Raw genomic sequence first — 22871 nt, 5'->3', positions numbered from 1 at the left:
TCACGGGTCACACGGTCGGGGGGCCGACCAGGCGGGTGGCACAGGTGGCAGAGCTGGTACGGAGGCCGGCCGTGCGGAAGGCAGCGGCGGCGGCGAAGGAGACGGAGCAGTTCAGGAGGCCGGCCGCGCGGAAGGCAGCGGCGGCGGCGAAGGAGACGACGGAGCAGTTCCGGGGGCCGGCCGCGGGGAAGGCAGGGGCGGCGGCGAAGTAGACGACGGAGCAGTTCAGGGGGCCGGCCGCGCGGAAGGCAGCGGCGGCTCTCCAGTGTCAGGCGTGCTGGCCATGGCCCGGTGGGCACAGGACCAGACGAAGCACAGGCCGAAGCCGCGACAGACGAGGCTGAAGACTCGGAGGCTGCTGCAGCTGACGAAGGCTCGGAGGCTGCTGCAGCTGACGAAGGCTCGGAGGCTGCTGCAGCTGACGAAGGCTCGGAGGCTGCTGCAGCGGACGAAGGCTCGGAGGCTGCTGCAGCGGACGAAGGCTCTGAGGCTGCAGCGGATGAAGCACAGGCTGGACCAGGCGTAGCAGAAGGTGGCTGAACGGGCTCCTCGGACCCTCCAGCGGAGACAGGTGGCCGAACGGGCCCCTCGGACCCTCCAGCGGAGACAGGAGGCTGAACGGACCCCTCGGGCCCTCCAGCGGAGACAGGTGGCCGAACGGGCCCCTCGGACCCTCCAGCGGAGACAGGTGGCTGGATGGGCCCCTCGGACCCTCCAGCGGAGACAGGTGGCCGGACGGGCCCCCCGGGCCCTCCAGCGGAGACAGGAGGCTGAACGGACCCCTCGGGCCCTCCAGCTGGAAGAGACGGCTGAAGCAGAAGGCAGTCTGAGGCGGAGAGAAAGCTCACGCCATTCCTAGAAGGCTGAGAAGCAGCCTGTACAGCTGACGTGGAAGGAAGCTGAACGGGCTCCTCGGGCTCTCCAGCTGGAAGAGATGGCTGAAGCAGAAGGCAGTCTGAGGCGGAGAGAAAGCTCACGCCATTCCTAGAAGACTGAGGAGCAGCCTGTACAGCCGACGTGGAAGGGAGCTGAACGGGCCCCTCGGGCTCTCCAGCTGGAAGAGACGGCTGAAGCAGAAGGCAGTCCGAGGCGGAGAGAAAGCTCACGCCATTCCTAGAAGACTGAGGAGCAGCCTGTACAGCCGACGTGGAAGGGAGCTGAACGGGCCCCTCGGACCCTCCAGCGGAGACAGAAGGCTGAACGGGCCCCTCGGACCCTCCAGCGGAGACAGAAGGCTGAACGGGCCCCTCGGACCCTCCAGCGGAGACAGGAGGCTGAACGGGCCCCTCGGACCCTCCAGCGGAGACAGGAGGCTGAACGGGCCCCTCGGACCCTCCAGCGGAGACAGGAGGCTGAACGGGCCCCTCGGACCCTCCAGCGGAGACAGGTGGCTGAACGGGCCCCTCGGACCCTCCAGCTAACGTGACGTGAAGCGATGGTGTCGCCGCAGGGTGCCGGATAGGCACACCTGGGAGTCCAACAGCAGATGCAGGACAAACAGTTATGTAGGCCCCTGGCTGGACTAGGAGCTGAGGAAACACAGGCTGCTGAGGCACAAACCCAGAGAGAGAGAAAACAGGTAGAAAACAGTCTATAGGGCTTAACATCTTGGCATGAAAAACCGTGAAGTGAACAGTGGTAGGGACCACCAGTTCAGAGCCAGCAATCATTAGGTTCCCAGAGTCTGCATCAGTCCAAGGTGGCTCGCAGGTTACTGGCCCAGTCTCAGTAATCCTAGGAGAGGCCAACATAAGCTGGTTGGACTTAACCGATGGTAGTGTGCGGCTCAGAGGAGCTGGTTCAACCATACGGAAAACAAGAATTGCCACTCGATCCACAAAAACAAGGCTTAGATCATCAGGAGCTAACTCCTGAAAAAACAGTAAACACACAGGTATGGACCTAACCAATGTCACCGTGGTAGCATGACTGTGGTGTGTTGGATGGATGTGTTTGTTGGAACCTGCACCCGCAGTGATCTGTGGCGTCAGAGTGATGACTATATTGAGTGGAGAGACAGATACAGGCAAAACGGTACGTAAACCATTAACTGAAGCAGGTGACGCTTCAGGCTGAGAGTGAGTGGTTACAACATTGTTCGAGGCTAAAATCTTATCCAGTGATGAGTTCACAGAGACAGGAGAAAACGGTGTCACATTAACCCTGATCTCAGCCTCCATCTCCTGAGTGGAGGTACTGGTGCAAAACAGTTCAGAATCACCCTGTGTATGACCTTCAGGAAGACAGAATTCATATTGTGACGTTACACAGTCCAGGTTACCATGATCAGCATTTATGTTTTCATCTTGACAGGTTAGAGTGAGTTTATGATCGGCGTTCACCGTTTTTCAGTTCATTAAACACAAGAGTAGCAGGGAAAACAGGATCACTAGTCATGTTACACTTTAATCCATGATTTGCCAACTCTGCAATATCCTTGCTTACTGTGGCTTCAGAGGGCCCCGGAGTTGAGAAAACACAGTTCTTGAGGTCAGGCTCAGAAACAGATAGCTCAGACTTGGATGGAACCTCAGACATGGTAAAAGACACAAAAGGAAACACCTTCACCCCACTACTCACACTATTACCCTGAGAATCAGTGGAAGTCTCTTTCAGTCTATGTGTAGATTTTGTGGTCCCTGCAGGATTGAGTGAAGCAGTCATAATCGGCTGAGAAGGACTGTCCCTAGCCTGTGGCTTGGTGAATAGCTCATTGCTAGCCATATCACCGGCTAAGTCTGTAGTTACTTCACATGCCGCCCGCTCAGAGGAAACTTGGCTTGACAGAACAGGTTCACTCACCTCCGAGCATCGGGTGATGCGGTGACGACGCGAACGCCGTTTTTTCTTGGCCGTGGGCCCCGTTAACGCGGAAAGTGGAGCCTCCTGCGGTGACGCAGAGGCTGAGGATGCGAGTGTTGGCGGAGCGTCAGGTGGGAGCTCCTGGCAACTCCGGGGGCCCCCAAAGGCCAGGCGTGTCCCGCGGAAAATCTCACCGTAGTGAGGAGCGAGCCCTGGCTTCCCCCGTTGCTCCTCCTCCAGTTGCGCGCATGCGGCGCTCTGCCGCTCCTCGAGGTCGAAATCCATTACCTCCACAGCCTCCTCGTGTCGTTCAGTGGAGGGCGAGACATGCCGTAGCGATGAGCGACGGCGACGTGAACGCCGCTTCCGTCTTGAAGTGGACGCGGATGGAACTTGGTTTTCTGTGATGACTGGCTCCTCGTCTTCCTACCACATCCGCGCCAGAAAGGAAGCGGGAGAAGAGTAGTCCGATCGAGGCAGCGAGGACGGGCGGCCGGTCCGAGGCGGGGCGGCTGGCGGAAGCTCCTCCTCGGAGATAAGCCAGGGCTTCCAGCGTAGCTCATCCTCCCGATACGCTCGCAACACCTGCTGCCGCTCCTCCTCACCGAAGTCAACAGCCTCGGGCATCTCCGTGCAGGCAGGCGGTGGCGAAGATGCGGAAGCTGATGAAGTGTGAGCCAATGGTGTGTCCGTGGTGAGCCTCACCGTTCCGACTCTGACCGCCACTGGCTCATGAGGTGGCGGGGCAACGGCGCGATGGCACGGCTCTGGTGAAGGTGCACGCCCACCGGGCCGCTGCTGCGGACGGAGTCGGAGAGCGGAGACGAGAAGGTCGCTGACGAGGGGGTGCAGCGTCTCCCATAACCAGGGGAACACGGACACGCACACCCCTACCTGGCGGGCGAACTCCTCCCGTTCCTCCTCACTGGAACAGTGCAGCCACTTGTCGCACAGCGACTCCACTGTCCGGACAATCTCCAGTCTTTGTGTCGCTGGGTCCGGCATGCTCGCGTCGTACTGTCGGTCCGCGGAGGGGTTGTGAACTGCTGGGTCCATGTTGTGGTCGCGTTCTTCTGTCATGATACGTTGTGTGGCAGGCAGGGGAAGGACCCAAGATGCAGGTTCACAGACACGGAGATAAACTCAAAAAACACAGCTTTATTGCTGGCCACGGGAAGCAATACAGAATAAACTAAAACTGGGAAAACTAACGCATGAACTGTACAAGGAACCGAACCACGGGGAGAATTACACACAACATGAGGGAGAACGCGACGCCGAACAGAGGAAGACGCAGACAGAAATACACAGAGGGTTAACGAGGAAAGTGGGAACACACGGGGAACACAGGTGACACAGATAACCATAACGAGACAGGGCGGGGTGAACATAACGCTGACGGGTACAGGCACAGAGGTTCAGACAGGAGGAGAGAGAGCACGGGAAGAACGCAGACATAACGGGCTAGGGAAAACATAGAATAAAGCACAAAGAGAGACGAGGGCTCATAAATACACAGAGGGGCACACAGGGGGTAAGAGTCACGAAGGGAAAACACATGAGGAACAACGTAACAGATCAACCCAGGAAGCATGGCCTAAATAAAGAACAAAATACAAAAATACATGAAAACTAAGAATACTGGGCCCACATGGCCCAGGACCATGACAAAAATGAGCTGACAGCAAATCGTTCCTTGTATTACTGCACAAGGAAAAGACTGGAGATGACAAAAATGATTTAATGGATTTTGTTTTCATTACATGTGTGCACACTTTCAATCTGAATGTAAAGTTGTGTGTAGTGTAGTTTTAGAAAATGTAACAGACCAGCACACAACAAATGAGACAACAAGCAAGAAGGATTTAGAAGTTCACAAGTGTTTCTTTCTTAAAGAACAGGCTCTGGTAATACGTGCAGCAATGGCAGAGGCACGATTGTAAGGTTTATCTAGGCACAAACCTATTGCTGGAACTGCCGAGACAATTCTACTGCAGCTAGCAAAGCACTGGACACAGGCATATATGCGAACAAAGAGTACCAGTGTGTGTGTGTGTGAGTGTGTGTGTGTGTGTGTCTGTGAACAACTACTAAGGATGAGACATTCTATGCATCCATCCATTCACTTCCGCCTATCCTTTCCTGGGTCGCTGGAGCCTATCCCAGCTGTCATAGGGCGAGATGCACAGAGACATAGACAACCATTTGCACTCACAGATTCACACCTATGGGCAATTTAGATTAATCAATTAACCTATCCCCCACTGCATGTCATTGGACTGTGGGAGGAAGCCGGGAAGAACCCCCGCAAACATGGTGAGAACATGCAAACTCCACACAGAAAGACCCCGGCTTGATGGTGGAATTGAACTCAGGACCTTCTTGCTGTGCGACAACAGTAAAGACCGTGCTGCCCTGAGACATTCTATCAATATGCAATAGATTATATACCTCTAAGCATATATGATAATGATAATAATAATGGATTGCATTTATATAGCGCTTTTCAAGACCCTCAAAGCACTTTACAATTCCACTATTCATTCACTCTCACATTCACACACTGGTGGAGGCAGCTACAGTTGTAGCCACAGCTGCCCTGGGGCAGACTGACAGAAGCGAGGCTGCCATATCGCACCTTTGGCCCCTCTGGCCAACACCAGTAGGCGGTAGGCGAAGTGTCTTGCCCAAGGACACAACAACCAGGATAGCGAGAGCAACCTCCCATTTACAGATGAGCTTCCCAACTGCCAAACCAAACAGTATTATATGTTTCTAAGTATAAATGACAACCCAAAAATATAACCCTGACAACGATCACCTCCGGGTTTCAGCCATGACCTAGGTTGCAGCAAGAGCATTTGACTTGATTATCAAAGTGCTCTCCTAGGAGTAGACAGGCTGAGAAGTTCAGTTAAATAGCAATATTATTTACGATTTTGAATGTAAGCAATAAAATCTTAAAATCAGTCCGATTTTTGATGGGCAGCAAGGATCGGGGTAATAGAATCAAACCTTCTAGTACCAGCTAAAAGGCGCGCCGCTGCATTTTGGACAAGTTGTAGTTTATGAAGAAGGGAGGACTGGAGGCCCAGGTAAAGGGAGTTGCAGTAGTCTAATTTTGAAATAACAAAGGCATGGATAAGTTCTTCAAGATCCATTCGCGGTATGTAATGCTTAACCTTAGAGATGTTGTCATCAGGATGATGACAACAGCAGCCTCGTACAACATCAAGTCTTACATGGACCGGCAGCCATTTTTTTTTTTACTGTGTAAGCACTTTCTTACTACAAGACTGACTCTCATGTGCCTTTATCTAAGTGTGTTTAACCTGACAGTCACACTTTCACACTCAGGTGGATCCATCAGGTCCAACTCACAGTTCCGTTTCTTGTCCTTGCAGATTAAAGGTGTCAGGAATCAAACTGCTGTCCTGATCTAATCAGTAGACGACCCTCCTGAGCCACAGCTGCTCACAGGACAATCATCAGACCTAAAAGGAAAAACTATATATATAGTATATAGTATTTCACTGTAGTAAAATACAATAAATAATAACTAAGAATGGAGGGGCCTATGGAGATTGGACATCTGCTGAAGTATTGAACAGAAGAACAAAATATTGCACAAAAGCAAGAAAGCAGCAACATATTGCTTGTATGATTGTATGGGAGAGATCTGCTCACACTCTTAATTTGCATTAATTGTTCTGACAGCCCACAGGAAGAAGCTGCTCTTTAGTCTGTTGGTTTTGCACCTGATGGATCTGAACCCTTTTCCAGAGGGCAGGATGTTGAATGGGTGGTGGTTAGGATGAAGGTGCTCTTTCATAATCGCCCTGGATCTGGAGAGACATCTAGAGCTGGAAATGGAGTCCAGGGAGGAGAGCGGACAGCCGATCACCTTCTCTGCAGTTTTGATGACCCTCTAGAGTCTCTTCTTATTGGCTGTTGTACAATCAGCGTACCGCACAGGGATGGCGTGCACCAGCACACTCTGGATTGTGGCACGATAGAAGGACACTAGTAGGTCAGTCTGCAGCCTGTTCCATCTCTGAACCCTCATGAAATGGAGGCGCTGCTGAGCTTTCTTCAACAGGGCTGATGCAAGATCAATTATTAAACTGTACAAAAAGTCAACAAGTCATCTTTAGAGAGCAGATATTAAATCTTTGGGTCTTGAAATTAGCAGAAAGGAATTCACTTTATTACTCAGCAGCCATCTTTTTATCAGACATGAAGAGACTGTTTGTTCCCTGACAATCGTTCAGCAGGATTAAAGCAAGGAGACACAGAGATTTGCACATATGTGAAGGCACTACTGATTTTGGCTTAAACAGGAGCTACATTTGCTCCCATCCCCTCATGAAGAGAAGAATCAGGAAAGAATTTTACTTATAAAATTGTAAAAACCAGTTTCTTCACTTTTAGAAAGATTAAGATGTGAAATTAAAAGAAAAGGTGAAATGACCCAGTGTTAAATTTACCTCTGTCCCAACTGCGTTGATAGATTTTTAAATGTTTTATCAAATAGAAATGAGTTTGTTATTGAAAACACTGAAAATGTTTCTCTGTTAATTTTCTTGTTAAATCAAAGTTGAAGTGAATGACCAAATAACAGATTTTAGTTTTTATTACAGTTTTAGAAAGTTTGCCAATGTTTTTGAAGATGCGGTTTGTAAAATATAGATTATTAATATCTACATATATTTCGATCTATTTGTGTTATACAAAAACGACTTGCATAGAAAAACATACAAAAAATGTTTTTGTGAATTTGTGTGAATGAGGTAAGTTGAATAGTGTATGAAAGCAACATATAGAACCAGTTCATTTACAGAGTTCGTATCAACTAGATCAAGTAGACGTCAAAGGCAGGACGTATCTTGGTTTAGTGACTTTGTCCCTGAGAGTTCATGAAACTTGACAGCTGTACAGAAATTTGGCACTTTTCTAAGCACGACACAAAGTAAAGTGCACACAATCAGAGCGAATAATGCTGCTGCTGTCAGGCCAATTACAATAATCTTCCAGTCCTTTCTCTCTTCTTGTGGTGGTGAAGTTGGTCTCTGGGATGTGAGTTGATCAGCAGCTGCTGTAAAAGACATTAACACATTTACTTGTGCAGAAATAAAATAAGAACCATCAGGATGTTTGACATGAACAACTGTTGAAATCTCCCAATTCTTTGAATCTTTGGGCTGAAGGAAGGACAATACTCGGTGTATTTATGCTCAATCAACAATCATTTATTTCCATACAATTCAACACTTAAGAGCATAAGGACCATCATGATGGGGAGACATGCCTGAAGAGGGTCACAGCAAGTCTCAAAATGGTGACGGGTTGCTCAGCTTTTTATAGTCTCTAGTGGCCCCCACCTAGTCGTAAAAGACCAAACATTAACATTCTTTCTCTCTTACGGCGCCTAAGTTATGACCTCGGCAGTTGTTCCTCTGCTTTCTGTAAGGTGGGGGTGTGGAATGTGGTCTGTCTATCTCCCCTGTCTTAGACACAGAGTCTCCTGCTTACAACCTTTCTCTTCATGATTCAACAATTAAGCATGTAATACATTCACAGCAGATCAAGGATACAGAGTGATGCACACTTATCTAATAAACTAATCAGTGAATATGTTCTTTTAACTCAAAAGTATAATGAGAACTAAACTACATACAGATCACACACTCTATATTAAAGGGTATAATATGATCTACAGCAGTATCATCCTTCAACTACTTTGATTACATATATAAGGTAACATATAATAACAGAATAATATCACACAACACATCATGTTTTTCAGTCATAAATCATGAACATGGCAAATAAAAGTTTAACAGACCATAAATATAAAAGTGATTGTTCAGTTTTGACTTGTTAAAACTTACCAGTGACGTTTAGTCTGCAGCTCGCAGAGCTGAAGCCATAATCTGTGTTTACTTGACACTTGTATTGACCCGAGTCCTCAGTCCTGAGTTTGCACAGCTGGAGTCTGATTCGTCCTTCTCTGAGGGCGTCTTTGTCACCCTGAACTCGTCCTGAAAACTTTTCATCCTGAGACTCTGAGACTTCAGCACCATTGTGGACATGATACAGAACTGAGAGTTTATCATCAGTTATCAGTTCACAGTAGATGTTTAGATATGTGGGGGATCTGCCTGTTTCTACTGTGAACGTCCACTCCAGTGTGATGTTGTGGTTCTCCTCTGCCTGACAGGAGGTCTGAGTCACATTCACTACAAATGATCCTGTTGAGGAGACAGAGAGAGAGAGGAGCAGACACTCTGAGAACTGGAACAAACCTGTTGTTGTGGTTTTAATTTGGAGTTCATGAAGTGAACTGTAACTAACCAGAGACACACGAGGTGAGGATGAGGACCAGCGAGATCCTGCAGTTCATCTTCTCCCTGTGAGGAGACAGAGGTGAAGAGTCATGAACACATGAGGTCAAAGTTCAGTTACAACAGGAACAAAAACAGGCAGATGAGAACCTGCAGGAACATCAAAGTCAAATTTAGATTTTCCTTAATCTTAATTATGCAAATTCTCATGACCATTGATCAACAACCACTGACCAAAACCCACTGATCAATGGCCATGAGTACAGTAAGATTAAGGAACTGGCCTCCCAGCCCATTGTTCCTTCACTGAGCTGGTTACAGTCATTATGCAAATGTCCTGTTTATAAGATCGGGGAAACCTGCAGTCAGCTGAGACTGAAGAAGTCACTTGGATGAGTGACGAAACGTTTCTCCCACAAAACGCTACGTCCAGATGAACAGAATCAACTTTTGGAGATTTACTTTCCTGGATGATTGAGAATGCATCAAAACAATATTTAAATATAGAAACGGAAATAAAAGCACTTTTAATGTTTCCCGAAGCTCAGTATTTGAAACAGAGTTAAATTTCACTGCTGTAAAATTTTAATTACATACGTTTGAAACAACACTTTACAAATTGATCTTTAGGTTTAATGGCGAGAAACCCTCAATCTCACTGTAATAGCCGAGAGAGAGAAAAACAGCGGTGCAATTTAAAATCTTACAACACAACCATAAACGTTTACAACCTAAAATAACTTCCCAAACTTAACAAATGCAAACAAAGATCTTTCACCCAAAATATTTAAACATATACTTATTTACATCATAACTATACCTTGTGGTATAGGGGGGTGCTTCTTCTTCTTTGTGTTTAACGGCGGTTGGCAACCAACGTAAAGGAGCAGAAGGGGGGCTGCTAATAACAAAATAAACTTTTATAAACTCCGTTACCTGCGTACCGCCAAAACAGTCAAAATCAAAATTAAACCCGGAAGTGTTAGTTACCACACTTCCGGGGGATGGTCTCCTCAAGTGTCAGCCAGTGTCAGCGAGCTAGTGAGTGATTGACAGCAGCCTTATCAAATCTAAGGCAAGATAACAGGCGTGTCAACATGTTGGCTCCAGTCTTCCAACATAAACCCGTTCGTGCAGTCTGAGTGTGCTTCATTAGCGTCATGAAACATGTTTGCTGTAACATCTCCGTGGCTCTGCTGGACTTTACTGTCTGTCTCCCTCGTGGGCTTTACCTGTGCGGGTGAGTTTTATTTTAAAATCATATCGATCTATTTCTTACCCGCTGTTAGATGTTCGAGCTGCTTTAGTTTCAGCTGCTCACAGAGAGGACGCAGGTCTCAGCTGTCACCAAACCTCTTCTGTCGTGTGAGAAAGTGGATGTTAGTTTTTAGATGTACTCACACACGTTTACATAACAGTTTGTATAATGAAGCTGTGAAGAGAAGAGTCTGCTGTAAAAGAAACAGTTTATAACTGCATTACCCATCCTCCCTTACAACCTCATTTAAGTTTGCGGTTGTAAGGCAGCAAAATGTGGAAGGGTTATAGGGGTATGAAAACTTTTTCAAGACATTGTATATGCAGGTATGTGTGTGTATATTGGTGTGTTTGTTTCATATCAGAAAGACTTTATTTATCTCCAAGGGGAAATTAACATACAACAGAGCAGCATGAAAGACAATAAGAACAGGCAATGAGTGTGTGTGTGTGTGCAAGCTGTCTGGTGGGCCATGTAGCCTGATGTGCTGGACCCAGTGTGTACACTTCTCTCTCTCGTCTAGTTCATAAGCTCTGCCTCACTCTGATTGGCTGCTGCTCTGTGTTGTTTTTCTTTCAGGCCACAAAAAACATCACAGCTGAGTCTGGAAAGAACGTCACTCTGACATGTCGAGCTCCAAATAACAACATAGTAGTAGAATGGAGCAGAGCTGACCTGCAGCCAGAATATGTTCTTTTGTACCGAGACAAGCAGTTTATTCGAGATGACCAGCATCCATCTTTTAAGAACCGGGTGGATCTGCAGGACAGACAGATGAAGGATGGAGACGTGTCTTTGATTCTGAAGAATGTGACGATTAGTGTCGTGTCTTCATGAGAGAAACACGCTCGTGGAAACCCATCAGCATCATCAGCCTGAGTGTTGTTGATCCTCCAGGTGAGTGAGTAGAGTTGAGTGTGTGTGTGATCAGAAGGGAAGCTGCTTCCTGGTTGTTGATGTTTGTTTCTAAAGATGTTGTTGATGATGTGTGACATGATCAGCTGACACCTCACACATGTTTCTCACCTGCAGCTCCACCAGGAGGAACCACAGATGGAGAGGAGAAAGATGGAGTTGGTAGAAGTCATCATGGTCGACTGATGGCTTCTGTTTTATTACTTGCTGTGATCATTCTTGTTTTTGCGGTTGTGATCTCTAAAAAACACAAGAAGGACCCTGCCCTTCCTCCTCCTGATGAAGAAGCAAAAAAGGAAGTGGTCTGAAACATAGCACCATGACAGGAGAGAGAGAGAGAGAATACATTAAACTAGTTAAAAACGTTTAACTATAAAAATGACATATTTAAACGCATAGATAGATAGTTGTATGAGGGTAACATCACAAGGAGAACAAACAGAATATAAACCAGTGTGTTTCACACTGAATGTGTTCAGGTCTGAGCTGCTGTGTGGACTATTTTAGTTTAGTATCAGAAGCTGTTTGAGTTACATTTCATTACCCAGATGGTGACAGCTCCACACCATCTGATAAGTTTTGGTTATTTGCTTGCGGTTAAATATTTATGTAAAGCAAACTGTCAGAGAAACTCTTTGATCTGTGTTGGTTCCTCTTGATGTCAGTGCTTTGATCCTGTGGATCACTGCAGACGTTTAGAGACAGTGATTGATACTCTCGGAGTTTCTAACTGGATTAAATTGCACAGATGGAGGATTCTTTGTACGTGTTGATGAATCTTCATCCAGGAGCTACAAACTGAGCTATGGCGTTCCACAGGGTCAGATCTGGGACCAGTGATTTTAACATTTACAGGCTGTGATGTCATCAGGAGACAGAATGAGTACACACGATTACACTGATGATGTTGCTGTGTCTCCTGATGACACAGAGCCAGTCAGATCTATCTGCATCTTACATATTAAATCCTGGATGGCAGCAAACTTCCTCCAACTCACTCAGGATGTGGAGACACTGACTCCTGCTTTCATCTACTGCAGGGTTGCTTACTGCGGTGCTCATGTTTTTAGTTTTTCAAAGAAACACTTGTCACTGCAGCTGCTTTAAAAATCAAGTCCACAGCCTTAATTACACCAATGTTATCGTCTCTGCAGTCAGAGTCGTCTTTAAGATCCTTTTACTTGTTTTTAACACTCAGTGTTTCAGGACCTTCTCATCTTTCTGATTTGCTTTTATGCTACGAGCACTTCAGAGCCCTCAGGACAGGAGACTGTTGACCATCTTTTATTTATCATGCTGCACTTTATTACTTTATTTCATTTTACTTTTGATGTATTTACTATTTTCTTTGTTTATTCACTTTTCATGTAGTAGCCTTGTTCTGTTATTTATCATTTCTTTTTAATCTCCAGTGTTTCTGTATGATGAGTGTCTGATGTCTGGGTGTGGGAGTGGGGATGGAGGGGTGATGAAAGGGTGTAGTGAAGGTGATGCATGTATATTCTTTCTGCTTTTAATGTGTACATCACTTTGAGTGGCTTCCTTACTGTATGAGAAGTACTATAAATAAAGTTTTGAGTTATATCCTGAGATTAAGACTTGAGGCATTTACACACCAAGTGCATTGCAAAAAGTCACAAAACACAATTTTTAAACTTGCCCTGTAACGAATATACATGACAAACATGTTGTGTTTTGGGTAAAATTTGTGCTGGAATCAAACCCAGGACCTTGTTGCTGTGAGGCACCCGGTGGTGATAACAAAGACCTCAGTCCTACAGAGCAAATGTTTTACATTCAGCCTGATTTGTTTTTCTTCTCCATCATCAGTGATCAGAGGTCTGCACTGTGAACCAGGATTTAGTCTCATCCAGGTAACTTCAGGGTTAACCCTGGTTTTACTGCAATATTAAGATGGTTCACTTCTCATTCCCAGTTTATGCTTCAGTGGGAAATCTACGCTGTGACCTTACATGTAACCTGATGTAACAACACATTGAGTTGACACAGCCTGCTGCTGTGACTGGTCTGATCAGCACTTTTGACTCCTGTGTATTTTCACCAGCTTTTGAATATATCAGTATAAAGAATAATAATCATAACCATTGTGAAGAAGGGTTCTGATAGCACAGGGTCATTGTAGTAAGGTAAAATGTGTTGGTTATGTACAGCTGGTAAAATAAGATTATTAAACACATATTACAAATATTCTTAGAAAATATTTTTTATAAAGGTGCTTCTGACTTGGGTTTAATGGGTTCTTACTAACACCAGATGTCAGTAACAACCCATCCAATCAACACATACATATTTCTTGGCCCACATTTGGCTGTGATATAGACATCAGTGTGGATTATACAATGATTTTATGACTGATGGATGAGAAACTTATTTCTATTTAAAGTGTGTAATGTACATATTTGTAGGCCCCAGCAGCTGAGCGCTGACCTCATCCTCAGAGCACTGAGGTGTGAGTAACTGAGAGTCAAGGCCGCCTGCACTCTGAGAGGATGATGACTGGACTATTACTTTGTTTGTGGGTTCATTGGTGCTGAAGCTCAGAGTGGGGCTCAGATGTTTCAGCACCAAGCGCAGCGAGTGTCCACTCCACTCAAGGGTCTGTCCGTCTGCCTGCAGTGAGCTCTGTTACCAGAAGGAGACGACCGGCCTGTGAGCCCCACTGCTCGTGTTTTTTTTAGTGGAGTTCTAACACACAAAGAACTGAAGTGTTAAAAACAATGCAAAGTGTGACTGCTGTTACTGCTGTGCTTTTCATGGTAAATGGCCTGTATTTGTATAACGCTTTACTCAGTCCCCAAGGACCCCAAAGCACTTTACACTACATTCAGTCATCCACCCATTCATACACACATTCACACACTGGTGATGGCAGCTACATTGTAGCCACAGCTGCCCTGGGGCGCACTGACAGAGGCGAGGCTGCCGGACACTGTTGCCACCGTGCCCTCTACCACCACATTTCTCCATCGTGACTCCAAATATTGAACAGTCTTTCCACCTGCCTGGATCGATCCATGGATGAAAACAAAGATATGAACTTTTGCATTTGTATCACCATCATTTCATGAAGTCATAAAGTTAAAATGTCTTAAAATGAATTTATTTACACCTGAAAATCAGTAAGAAAAAGAACACAGACCAGCTGTGTGACGCTCTCACGTCCACATGAACCAAAACATATTCTGTTCAGTGTCAGTGAAAACATGTGACAAGCTTTTATTGTGAAAATCTGAGCACTCCTGATCCTGTGTGACGTCACTGAGCAGGTTGTGTGATATAAGACCAGCTGTGAACAGCAGGTGAGAACAAGCCTGTAAAAAGTATTTACAGAAGACATTTTGTAAAGTTTAAATCTGTTAGTGTGACGTCTCCTCCATATCAGACACGAAACAGCTGCTGCACATTCACAAAGTGGAAACATTGAATTTTCAGCGGTGCGGAGTCAGTGTTGTTACACTTCAACGTCAGTAGGTGGCAGCACAGACCACACAATCTTGACCCAGCAGCAACTTAAAAAGCCACTTTCTCATTAAAGAAAAGGTTTTTTGTTTGTTTTAAAAAACAAACACAAATAAACCTTTCAAATAATGCCCACCTAAACTATTGTCCACTTTCAGGTGACTTCACACTTGTTACCTGTCACTGTGATATTTCTGGTGGTCACTTCTGGTGAAAACAAGCCTCCAGCCCTCACTGCTGACAGAGCAGCAATAAGCATCAATGCACTTATTACAGTCTCGTGAATTTCCACAGTGGTTGGTAAAATCTGCTCAGAGACACAAATGTTGTTCGTATCTGTGAGCAACATCCTGATTTCAAATCTGTGGGTCAGTGAATACAAGCACCAGCACTAACGAGCATGCGCAGTGAGTCTGTCATCGAGCTGTTTAATAGTCCAATTCTATTGGAGGGCACTAATATAAACACATGACTGTGTTCAAGATAATCTCACTCAAAGAAACTTCTAACACATTGTAGATGAAGGCTGTTTAATAATGGAGTAAAGGATCTCCATCGTATTACAAACCACACCTGTAGCTGTTAAAATAAGAGAAAAATATAAATTCATAATCTATGACTCCAAAGAACTCATGTTCCTTCATGAGGAGAACAAACAGAATATAAACCAGTGTGTTTACAGTGAATGTGTCAGGTCTGAGCTGCTGTGGGGACCAGTTAGAGAGCAGCAGCTGGATCCCAGTGGTTGGACTGGTGGACGACTTCAGTGAGGAGTAGATGACATTTGGCTCTGGTAGAAACTCTGCACACACAAACACACAGGAGGAGAATATAAGCACAAAGCAGAGCCTCTCTGTTCTCTTTATATACAGCAAAGCATCAGGACATGTCAGTGAACGCATCACAGTTACAATAATGTAACTTATTGAACTCTGACACATTTTGTGCAGGTGTGTCAGATCACACAGCATCTGCAGAGACACACAATCTTGTTTTGATACATTTTAACTGCAGGATGAAAAATAAACTGATTAAATAACATCAAATTGCTCCATCTTAACAGGTTACTGGCACCAGAATATTTAGTGGAACTGGTGCTTGTGTCCCAGTCAGTGTGTACATCCTGAGATGCTGCAGCCACAACCCTGTTCACTGTTCCCAGCTCACACTTAAAGACGACTGAATGTTTGCTGTGAGGACTCCTCGATCCTGGGACGACCTGCCTGAAGAAATCTGGCTCGCCTCATCAGTGTCGTCTTTTAAATCCTTGTGATGTCCTCCCGATTTGCATACAATGTGAGCCATCAGGGGTCAAAAGTGTCCCCACTTCATTTGACTGTTTTTTAAAGTAAAAAGTATAAATTGTCAATCAATTCAGTGTTACACCTTAGTTTTACTTAAGACCAACACATTAAAACAAAATTTACTCAACATTTTACATTTTAGGGCCACCAGACCTTCTTTACAAAAAAATAAACCCTGTTTTTTAGCGAAAATAAAACAAGAAAATTAAATATTTAATTGTTTAGATAATTTTGACTATCTGAATAACTAGAGAGTGCTGTATGTTGAACTTTAGTGAGAAAGTTTTTTTTTGAACCATTTAAATTTTTTTAATGGCAGCAAATAATCACACTGGTGGTCCTCAGGGGTCAAAAGTGTCCCCACTTCATTTGACTGTTTTTTAAAGTAAAAAGTATAAATTGTCAATCAATTCAGTGTTACACCTTAGTTTTACTTAAGACCAACACATTAACACAAAATTTACTCAACATTTTACATTTTAGGGCCACCAGACCTTCTTTACAAAAAATAAACCCTGTTTTTTAGCGAAAACAAATTGAGAAAATTAAATATTTAATTGTTTAGATAATTTTGACTATCTGAATAACTAGAGAGTGCTGTATGTTGAACTTTAGTGAGAAAGTTTTTTTTCAAGCGTTTGAAAATTTTTAATGGCAGCAAATAATCACACTGGTGGTCCTCAGGGGTCAAAAATGTCCCCACTTCATTTGACTGTTTTTTTAAAGTAAAAAGTATAAATTGTCAATCAATTCAGTGTTACACCTTAGTTTTACTTAAGACCAACACATTAAAACAAAATTTACCCAACATTTTACACTTTAGGGCCACCAGACCTTGTTTACAAAAAATAAACCCTGTTTTTAGCGAAAATAAAACAAGAAAATTAAATATTTAATTAAATTAAATATTTAAAAAAAAAATTTTTTTTTTTAAATTCTCACTAAAGTTCAACATACAGAGTGCTGTATGTTGAACTTTAGTGAGAATTCTTTTTTTGAACCATCTATAAATTTTAAATGGCAGCACATAATCACACCTGTGGTCCTCAGGGCTCAAAAATGACCCCGTTTGCTTTGAAGCAACAAGTATAAAATATCATCCATCTCTGTGTTTCAAGGTTTTATTCAACTTTATTCCAACTCATTGCCTGACAGTTTTCTATATTTTGGCATGGTAGGAGGGCATGAGTCTGAGTGAAGGCAAACTTTCATGAGGACAAAGGCGTGTCCATATTTGACCCAAGTGCAGGAGGAAGCTCAGGTTTATTCCTCTGCACTGGTCCCATCATGGACAGCATTCTTTCTGCAGTTGCAGGCCAAGGGGCATATACAGTAAACAAGCTGTTACAGGTGATTGTTTTCTTTTGGAAACCTGCAATGTTAGGGACAACTCGTGTCCTGACTGCAGGACAGACGGTTTGCCATCGCACACGAGCATGTTCCATGTACAGCTGGACCTGCATCACATGCTGCCCATGTTTTTGTCTCAAAGTTCCCTGGTTTACTTGGATGTTCTGTTGGAGGGGACAGAGTCCTCTGAAGGAGACTTGGTGCTCATACAGTCACATCAGTACCAGGATCTTACATCACAGCAGGAGGAACACCCACTTGTGTTTCAAGTCAAGTCAACACCAACACACATCATACACCTCAAATGGGAGCACGTTTGTGTCATGAACGACGATCATCTATTGTGTCTTTATCAAGAAATTATGTCCTTTTTGTGCTTCTATGATTAATCTTGTGTCAGCATGAAAACTTCTCTACCAGACTCAGGATGTCATAAACTGGCCGTAGCGACTCTACTGGATGCACGGCAGTAAGAATCAACACACCCACAGCTGCATTCGGTCCATTTTTCTTCCTCTCTTGTTGTCCCTCCTTGTTCATCATCGAGTTGGCTGTAGAGCAGGTCATCTGCTAATTGGATGGTTGTTGGTTCAATCTCTGTGTGCTCTAGTCTGGAGTTCTTACCAAGGTGTCCTTGGGCAAGTTACTGAACCCCAACTTGGTCTCTGATGTTTCTATTGGTATGTGAACGTTAAAAAGCATAAAACAAGCAGAATACATGGTGTATAATGCTTTCAGTACTCGAGTAGAAAAGCAACTGAAGGAGTATGGGACCTGGTGTATGTGCTTGGACTGTGGTAGATTGTCTTTCTCTGAGGCACATGAGAGAGTCATGCATCGTCTGTCACTGGGAAGGACAAAAGACCAGATCAATGTTTCCTCACATTACTGCAAATATTCCTCTGTCTCAGCTGACTCCTCTTTCTTGCTTGATTCTTTGTCTTCATCATAATTGAAATGGATGATGTGTAGTCCTCTGACACATCTTCTATTTCAGTTTCACATTCTGAAAATTCAAGAAACTTCAAGAAGCCCAGTCACTTTCTCTCCAAGCTCCTCAGACTACCATGTCCTGGATGCCTGAGAACCTACTTGAACATAGTTCAGATTCTTCATCACTTTTCTTCACTTCATAGCCTTCTTCCACTTCTGCAGGTGGCTGATGTGCTTTTTCAGAGAAAGGGTAGCATGTGCTCTAAATATTGACAATATTTTCTATATCTTCTAACCCTGGATCTTCCTGAACATTGATTCTCCCTCCTCATTATACTAGAGGACAATATGTGCTTTGTCCTACTGGTCATTGCTTTGCACAACATGGTAAAAAAAAGTATGCTCATCAAAGTATGCAAATCTCCAGTGCAATGGATGCTTTTGAGGATACTTTCTGTGTATGTATTATTGTAGCGTCTACCTTACAATACGAAACACTTTGATGCGGCTGTTGTTGTGATTTGGCGCTGTATAAATAAAATTTCATTGAATATAGAGCACCTGCCTCCTCATTGTGCTGCCTGTTGTGGTTGTTATGACCAGTGCTTGACCCCACACATCAGTGATCCAAGATCAAAGATGTTTGAAAACAGTATGGTGTGAAAATACGGCTCTTTGCAACACTTTGTACTTTGGGGTCATTTTTGTCCACGAGGGCACACAACGTTATAAAATTCAATAAAAACCACATAAATAAATCAAATTACTTGAAACTTATTCCAATCATTCATAGTATAGTAATGAATAACTTCTGTTATTTTCAGCCCATTTGATGAATAACAAATACATTTTTGATAGCAAAAGATTTCTTTAGAGGACAAAAATGACCCGTGGACATCACAAGGGTTAAATCCTTGTTAAAGACTAATATATAAACTTTAACTCATCTTATTCATCCAGCTGTTGGAAGTTATTCACCACATGACGCTTGAGTCTGTGTGGCCGTAGTTTGATTCATAATTTACTCTTTGCTCTTTCACTCATCGTCTCTGGGAAGCACTCGTAACGATGGTTTGAAAAGTGACACAAACTTAAACATACAATAAAGTTTGATTGTGAGCAACAGATTTATGGTGTTTGTACTAAAAGAAGAGCAGCTGTACCTCTCAGCTCTGACTGTTTTTCCTTCTCTTTGACTGACGTCTTCAGTTCTCACTGCTGAGCCGACTGCAGCTGCATCTGCACAATAAAACACACACACAGGACATCAGTGCACGATTGACTTTACCCAGAATGCTCTGCAGGAGAAAATGGAAGGTACTCATGTTTAGCTGGACAGAGAAAAGTTACAGGAAGTCATGATGTCGCTCTGATGTTGTTCAGTTTGTCCTGTACAACATTTTTCTGAAGTCTCATATAAAGACGTCGCTTCTCTGTTTTCTTAACAAAGTGGATTTTCTACAACAGTTTCAATGATAAGAAACAAAATGAATGACATTAGTTATGGAGCCTTTGGTAAATATTCAGAGAACAAGATGGAAAAACAATCAGTTACAGGAGCAAACATCATGCTGGCTTGAACACATATTTGTTGTTGAAGCTTCTCAGTATTTGAAACATGAAGATTTGTTAGTGTTTTTTAATGAGTTCATCTTTTAAACCATTTTAGCCTCGATTGTCCTGTTAAACACTATTTAAACTTCTGTCTCTATAATGCAACAAAGAGTCAAGTTTAGCCTCTCTGCTAACTTCAGGCTAAAAACACTGATGACCTCCAACGCTGCCCCTCAGCCTCCTGGTAGAGGCTCCTATGGACCCAGCAGGGTGACAACAACACCCCATCAAAGGGACAAAGACACTGAGCAGCATGCAAAGAAGCCCACTCACTATAAACATCATGTAAGAAATAAGAACTACAATGGGATCATTGATGGAGCTGGACTGTTGTCAGAGTGCAGCTTAGAGGAGATTCTGAGTTTAGCAAAACCTCCTCATGGCTTAAAAAGTCTAACAAGTGTTAAGATTTCCTGTGAATATTACTGTGAACACTGACACGCTCACCTGTTTTCAGTGCAGCTCACTTTGTTATTGTTACTCATATAAAATTAAATAAAATATTCAAATAAAAAGTGTAAATATAGACTTTAATTAGCCAGTTTGTTATGCTGCACCGAACAAACGCACTACTCTCACATCTGGTGTGACGGGACACGAGCTCCAGCTCAACCTCTGACTTTACTGATGAACGAGTGAAAGTGAATTCCTTTGTTTAGTTTATTATTAGAATATGTTTGTTTGTTAGAAACTGTTATAGATGCTATGTTATGTCCTACAGAGCAAATATTTCATATTCAGCCTTCATGAAGCAACCAGTTAAGTATTAAATCTTCTATAGCAATAATTCATCTTTGACGTTACATTATTTATATCATTTCAATGTATTCTTCATTTCACACATTTACATTGTTCTAAATATAATGTTTAAATAATTTTCATATTATTGAAGTCAGGATTATAACAGAAGGGTCACAATCATGGCTGCAGCAAATATGAAGACGAGGCTCAATCAAATACAAACAATATTTAAAGTGAGTTACTGACTCTTAAACTTGTAACTTTATTCAGTAAAAACTGTTTATTCTACCAGTGTTGTAATAAAATAAGTCGTACCATCAATAAATAAACAGCTGCTGAGGACTCGTTGGTGTAGCGAAGGACTAATGTCCTAAAGAGTAATATAGTACACACTCCTTCCTGAGACGACTGACATTTCCAACACTTGCACTGTTGACTCTGTGTTGCACACTGCTCAAAATAAAGGGAACACAAAGATAAGAATCCCAGATCTGAATGAATGAAATATTCTCATTAAATACTTTAGATAGTTGAATGTGGTGACAACAAAATCACACAAAATGATGAGTGGAAATCCAATGTAGCAACCCATGGAGGTCTGGATTTGGAGTCACACTCAAAGAGGAAAAACACTCTACAGTAATGTCCTTACAACAAGTCAAAGTGAAGCTCGGCAGTGTGTGTGGCCTCCACGTGTCTGTATGACCTACAACACCTGGACATGCTCCTGATGAGGTGGTGGATGGTCTCCTGATGGACCTCCTCTCAGGCGTGGACTGAAGCATCTGCCAACTCCTGGACAGTCTGTGGTGCAGTTGGTGGACGGAGCGAGACATGACGTCCCAGATGTGCTGGGTTGAATCAGGTCTGGGGAACAGCTGGACCAGTCCACAGCATCAATGCCTTCGTCCTGCAGGAAATGCTGACACACTGCAGCCACATGAGGTTCAGCATTGTCTTGCATTAGGAGGAAACCAGAGCTGCCCGCACCAACATATGATCTCACAGGGGGGTCTGAGGATTTCATCTCAGTACCTAATGGCAGTCAGGCTACCTCTGATGAACACATGGAGGGCTGTGCAGGCTGTCCACCCCATACCATAACTGACCCACTGCCAAACCATCATGCTGGAGGATGTTGGAGGCAGCAGAAGGTTCTCCACGCTGTGTCCAGACTCTGTCACGTCTGTCACATGTGCTCAGTGTGATTCTGCTTTCATTGCCAGGGGCAAACTTGCCATCTCGGTGTTCTCTGGCAAATGCCAAACGTCCTGCACGGTGCTGGGCTGTAAACACAACCTCCACCTGTGGACGTCAGGCCCTCATGCCACCCTCATGGAGTCTGTTTCTGACCATTTGAGCAGACATGTGTACATTTGTGGCCTGCTGGAGGTCATTTTGCTCTGGCAGTGCTCTTCCTGTTCCTCCTTCCACAAAGGTGGAGGTAGCGGTCCTGCTGCTGGGTTGTTGCCCTCCTACGGCCTTCTGATGTTCCGGCCTGTCTCCTGGTAGCGCCTCCATGCTCTGGACACTACACTGACACACAGCAAACCTTCCTGCCACAGCTCACATTGATGTGATCCTGGATGAGCTGCACTACCTGAGCCACTTGTGTGGATTGTGGACTTCGTCTCAATCTATCACTAGAGTGAAATCACAGCCAGCATTGAAAAGTGACCAAAACATGAGCCAGAAAGCATCAGCACAGAGAAGGTCTGTGGTCACCACCTGCAGAAACACTCCTTTATTGGGATGTCTTGCTAATAATTCCCACCTGTTGTCTAATCCAACAGTGTGTGGCATTGATTGTCAATCAGTGTTGCTTCCTAAGTGGACAGTTTGATTTCACAGAAGTGTGATTGGCTTGGAGTTACATTGTGTTGTGTAAGTTTTCCCTTTGTTTTTGGAGCAGTGCATTTATTCTGTGTACTATTGTATTTATGTATTATCATCCTTTCTATCCTTACTAGGGCTGTGCGATATGACCAAAATCTCATATCCCGATATAAAACATCTATCGTCCGATAACGATATAAATCACAAAAATGTAACATTTTCTGTAAATTCTGTGAATCTCGGCACCTCGACTTGCTTGAAGTGTTTCCAGCTGCACGTCGTGTACCTGGAGTC

The 22871-nt window shown here is 44.1% G+C and overlaps 1 protein-coding gene and 1 long non-coding RNA gene across 2 annotated transcripts; both read right to left on the bottom strand.

The window, feature by feature from the left end:
- Positions 1-6730: 6730 nt before the first annotated feature.
- LOC113017291 (programmed cell death 1 ligand 1-like) lies at positions 6731-10071 on the bottom strand. The gene is made up of 4 exons (XM_026160460.1): positions 9967-10071; positions 9157-9212; positions 8694-9053; positions 6731-6903 (listed from the first exon to the last, which is right to left on the bottom strand). Exons 2-4 carry the CDS (start codon positions 9203-9205, stop codon positions 6731-6733), a joined length of 582 nt encoding a protein of 193 aa, XP_026016245.1. The 5' UTR covers positions 9206-9212; positions 9967-10071.
- A 5442-nt stretch (positions 10072-15513) lies between these two features.
- On the bottom strand, positions 15514-21510 carry LOC113017151 (uncharacterized). The gene is made up of 3 exons (XR_003271397.1): positions 21457-21510; positions 19550-19625; positions 15514-15601 (listed from the first exon to the last, which is right to left on the bottom strand). It is a non-coding gene; the product is annotated as an uncharacterized LOC113017151 (long non-coding RNA).
- Positions 21511-22871: the final 1361 nt, after the last annotated feature.

The sequence above is a fragment of the Astatotilapia calliptera genome, unplaced genomic scaffold (assembly GCF_900246225.1).
Source record: "Astatotilapia calliptera unplaced genomic scaffold, fAstCal1.2 U_scaffold_1, whole genome shotgun sequence".
Classification (NCBI taxonomy): domain Eukaryota; kingdom Metazoa; phylum Chordata; class Actinopteri; order Cichliformes; family Cichlidae; genus Astatotilapia; species Astatotilapia calliptera.
Note: the sequence above shows the minus strand (reverse complement) of the source record. Positions and strands in the feature narration are given on the sequence as shown.

Excerpts from the sequence above, each read along its gene's own strand:
- LOC113017291 (XM_026160460.1), bottom strand. The coding sequence starts at position 9,205 with ATGAACTGCAGGATCTCGCTGGTCCTCATCCTCACCTCGTGTGTCTCT. Across the intron at positions 9,054-9,156 it reads CCTCACCTCGTGTGTCTCTG|GATCATTTGTAGTGAATGTG; the intron begins GTTAGTTACAGT and ends TCTCCTCAACAG. Across the intron at positions 6,904-8,693 it reads CTGCAGACTAAACGTCACTG|CCCTGTTGAAGAAAGCTCAG; the intron begins GTAAGTTTTAAC and ends ATCTTGCATCAG.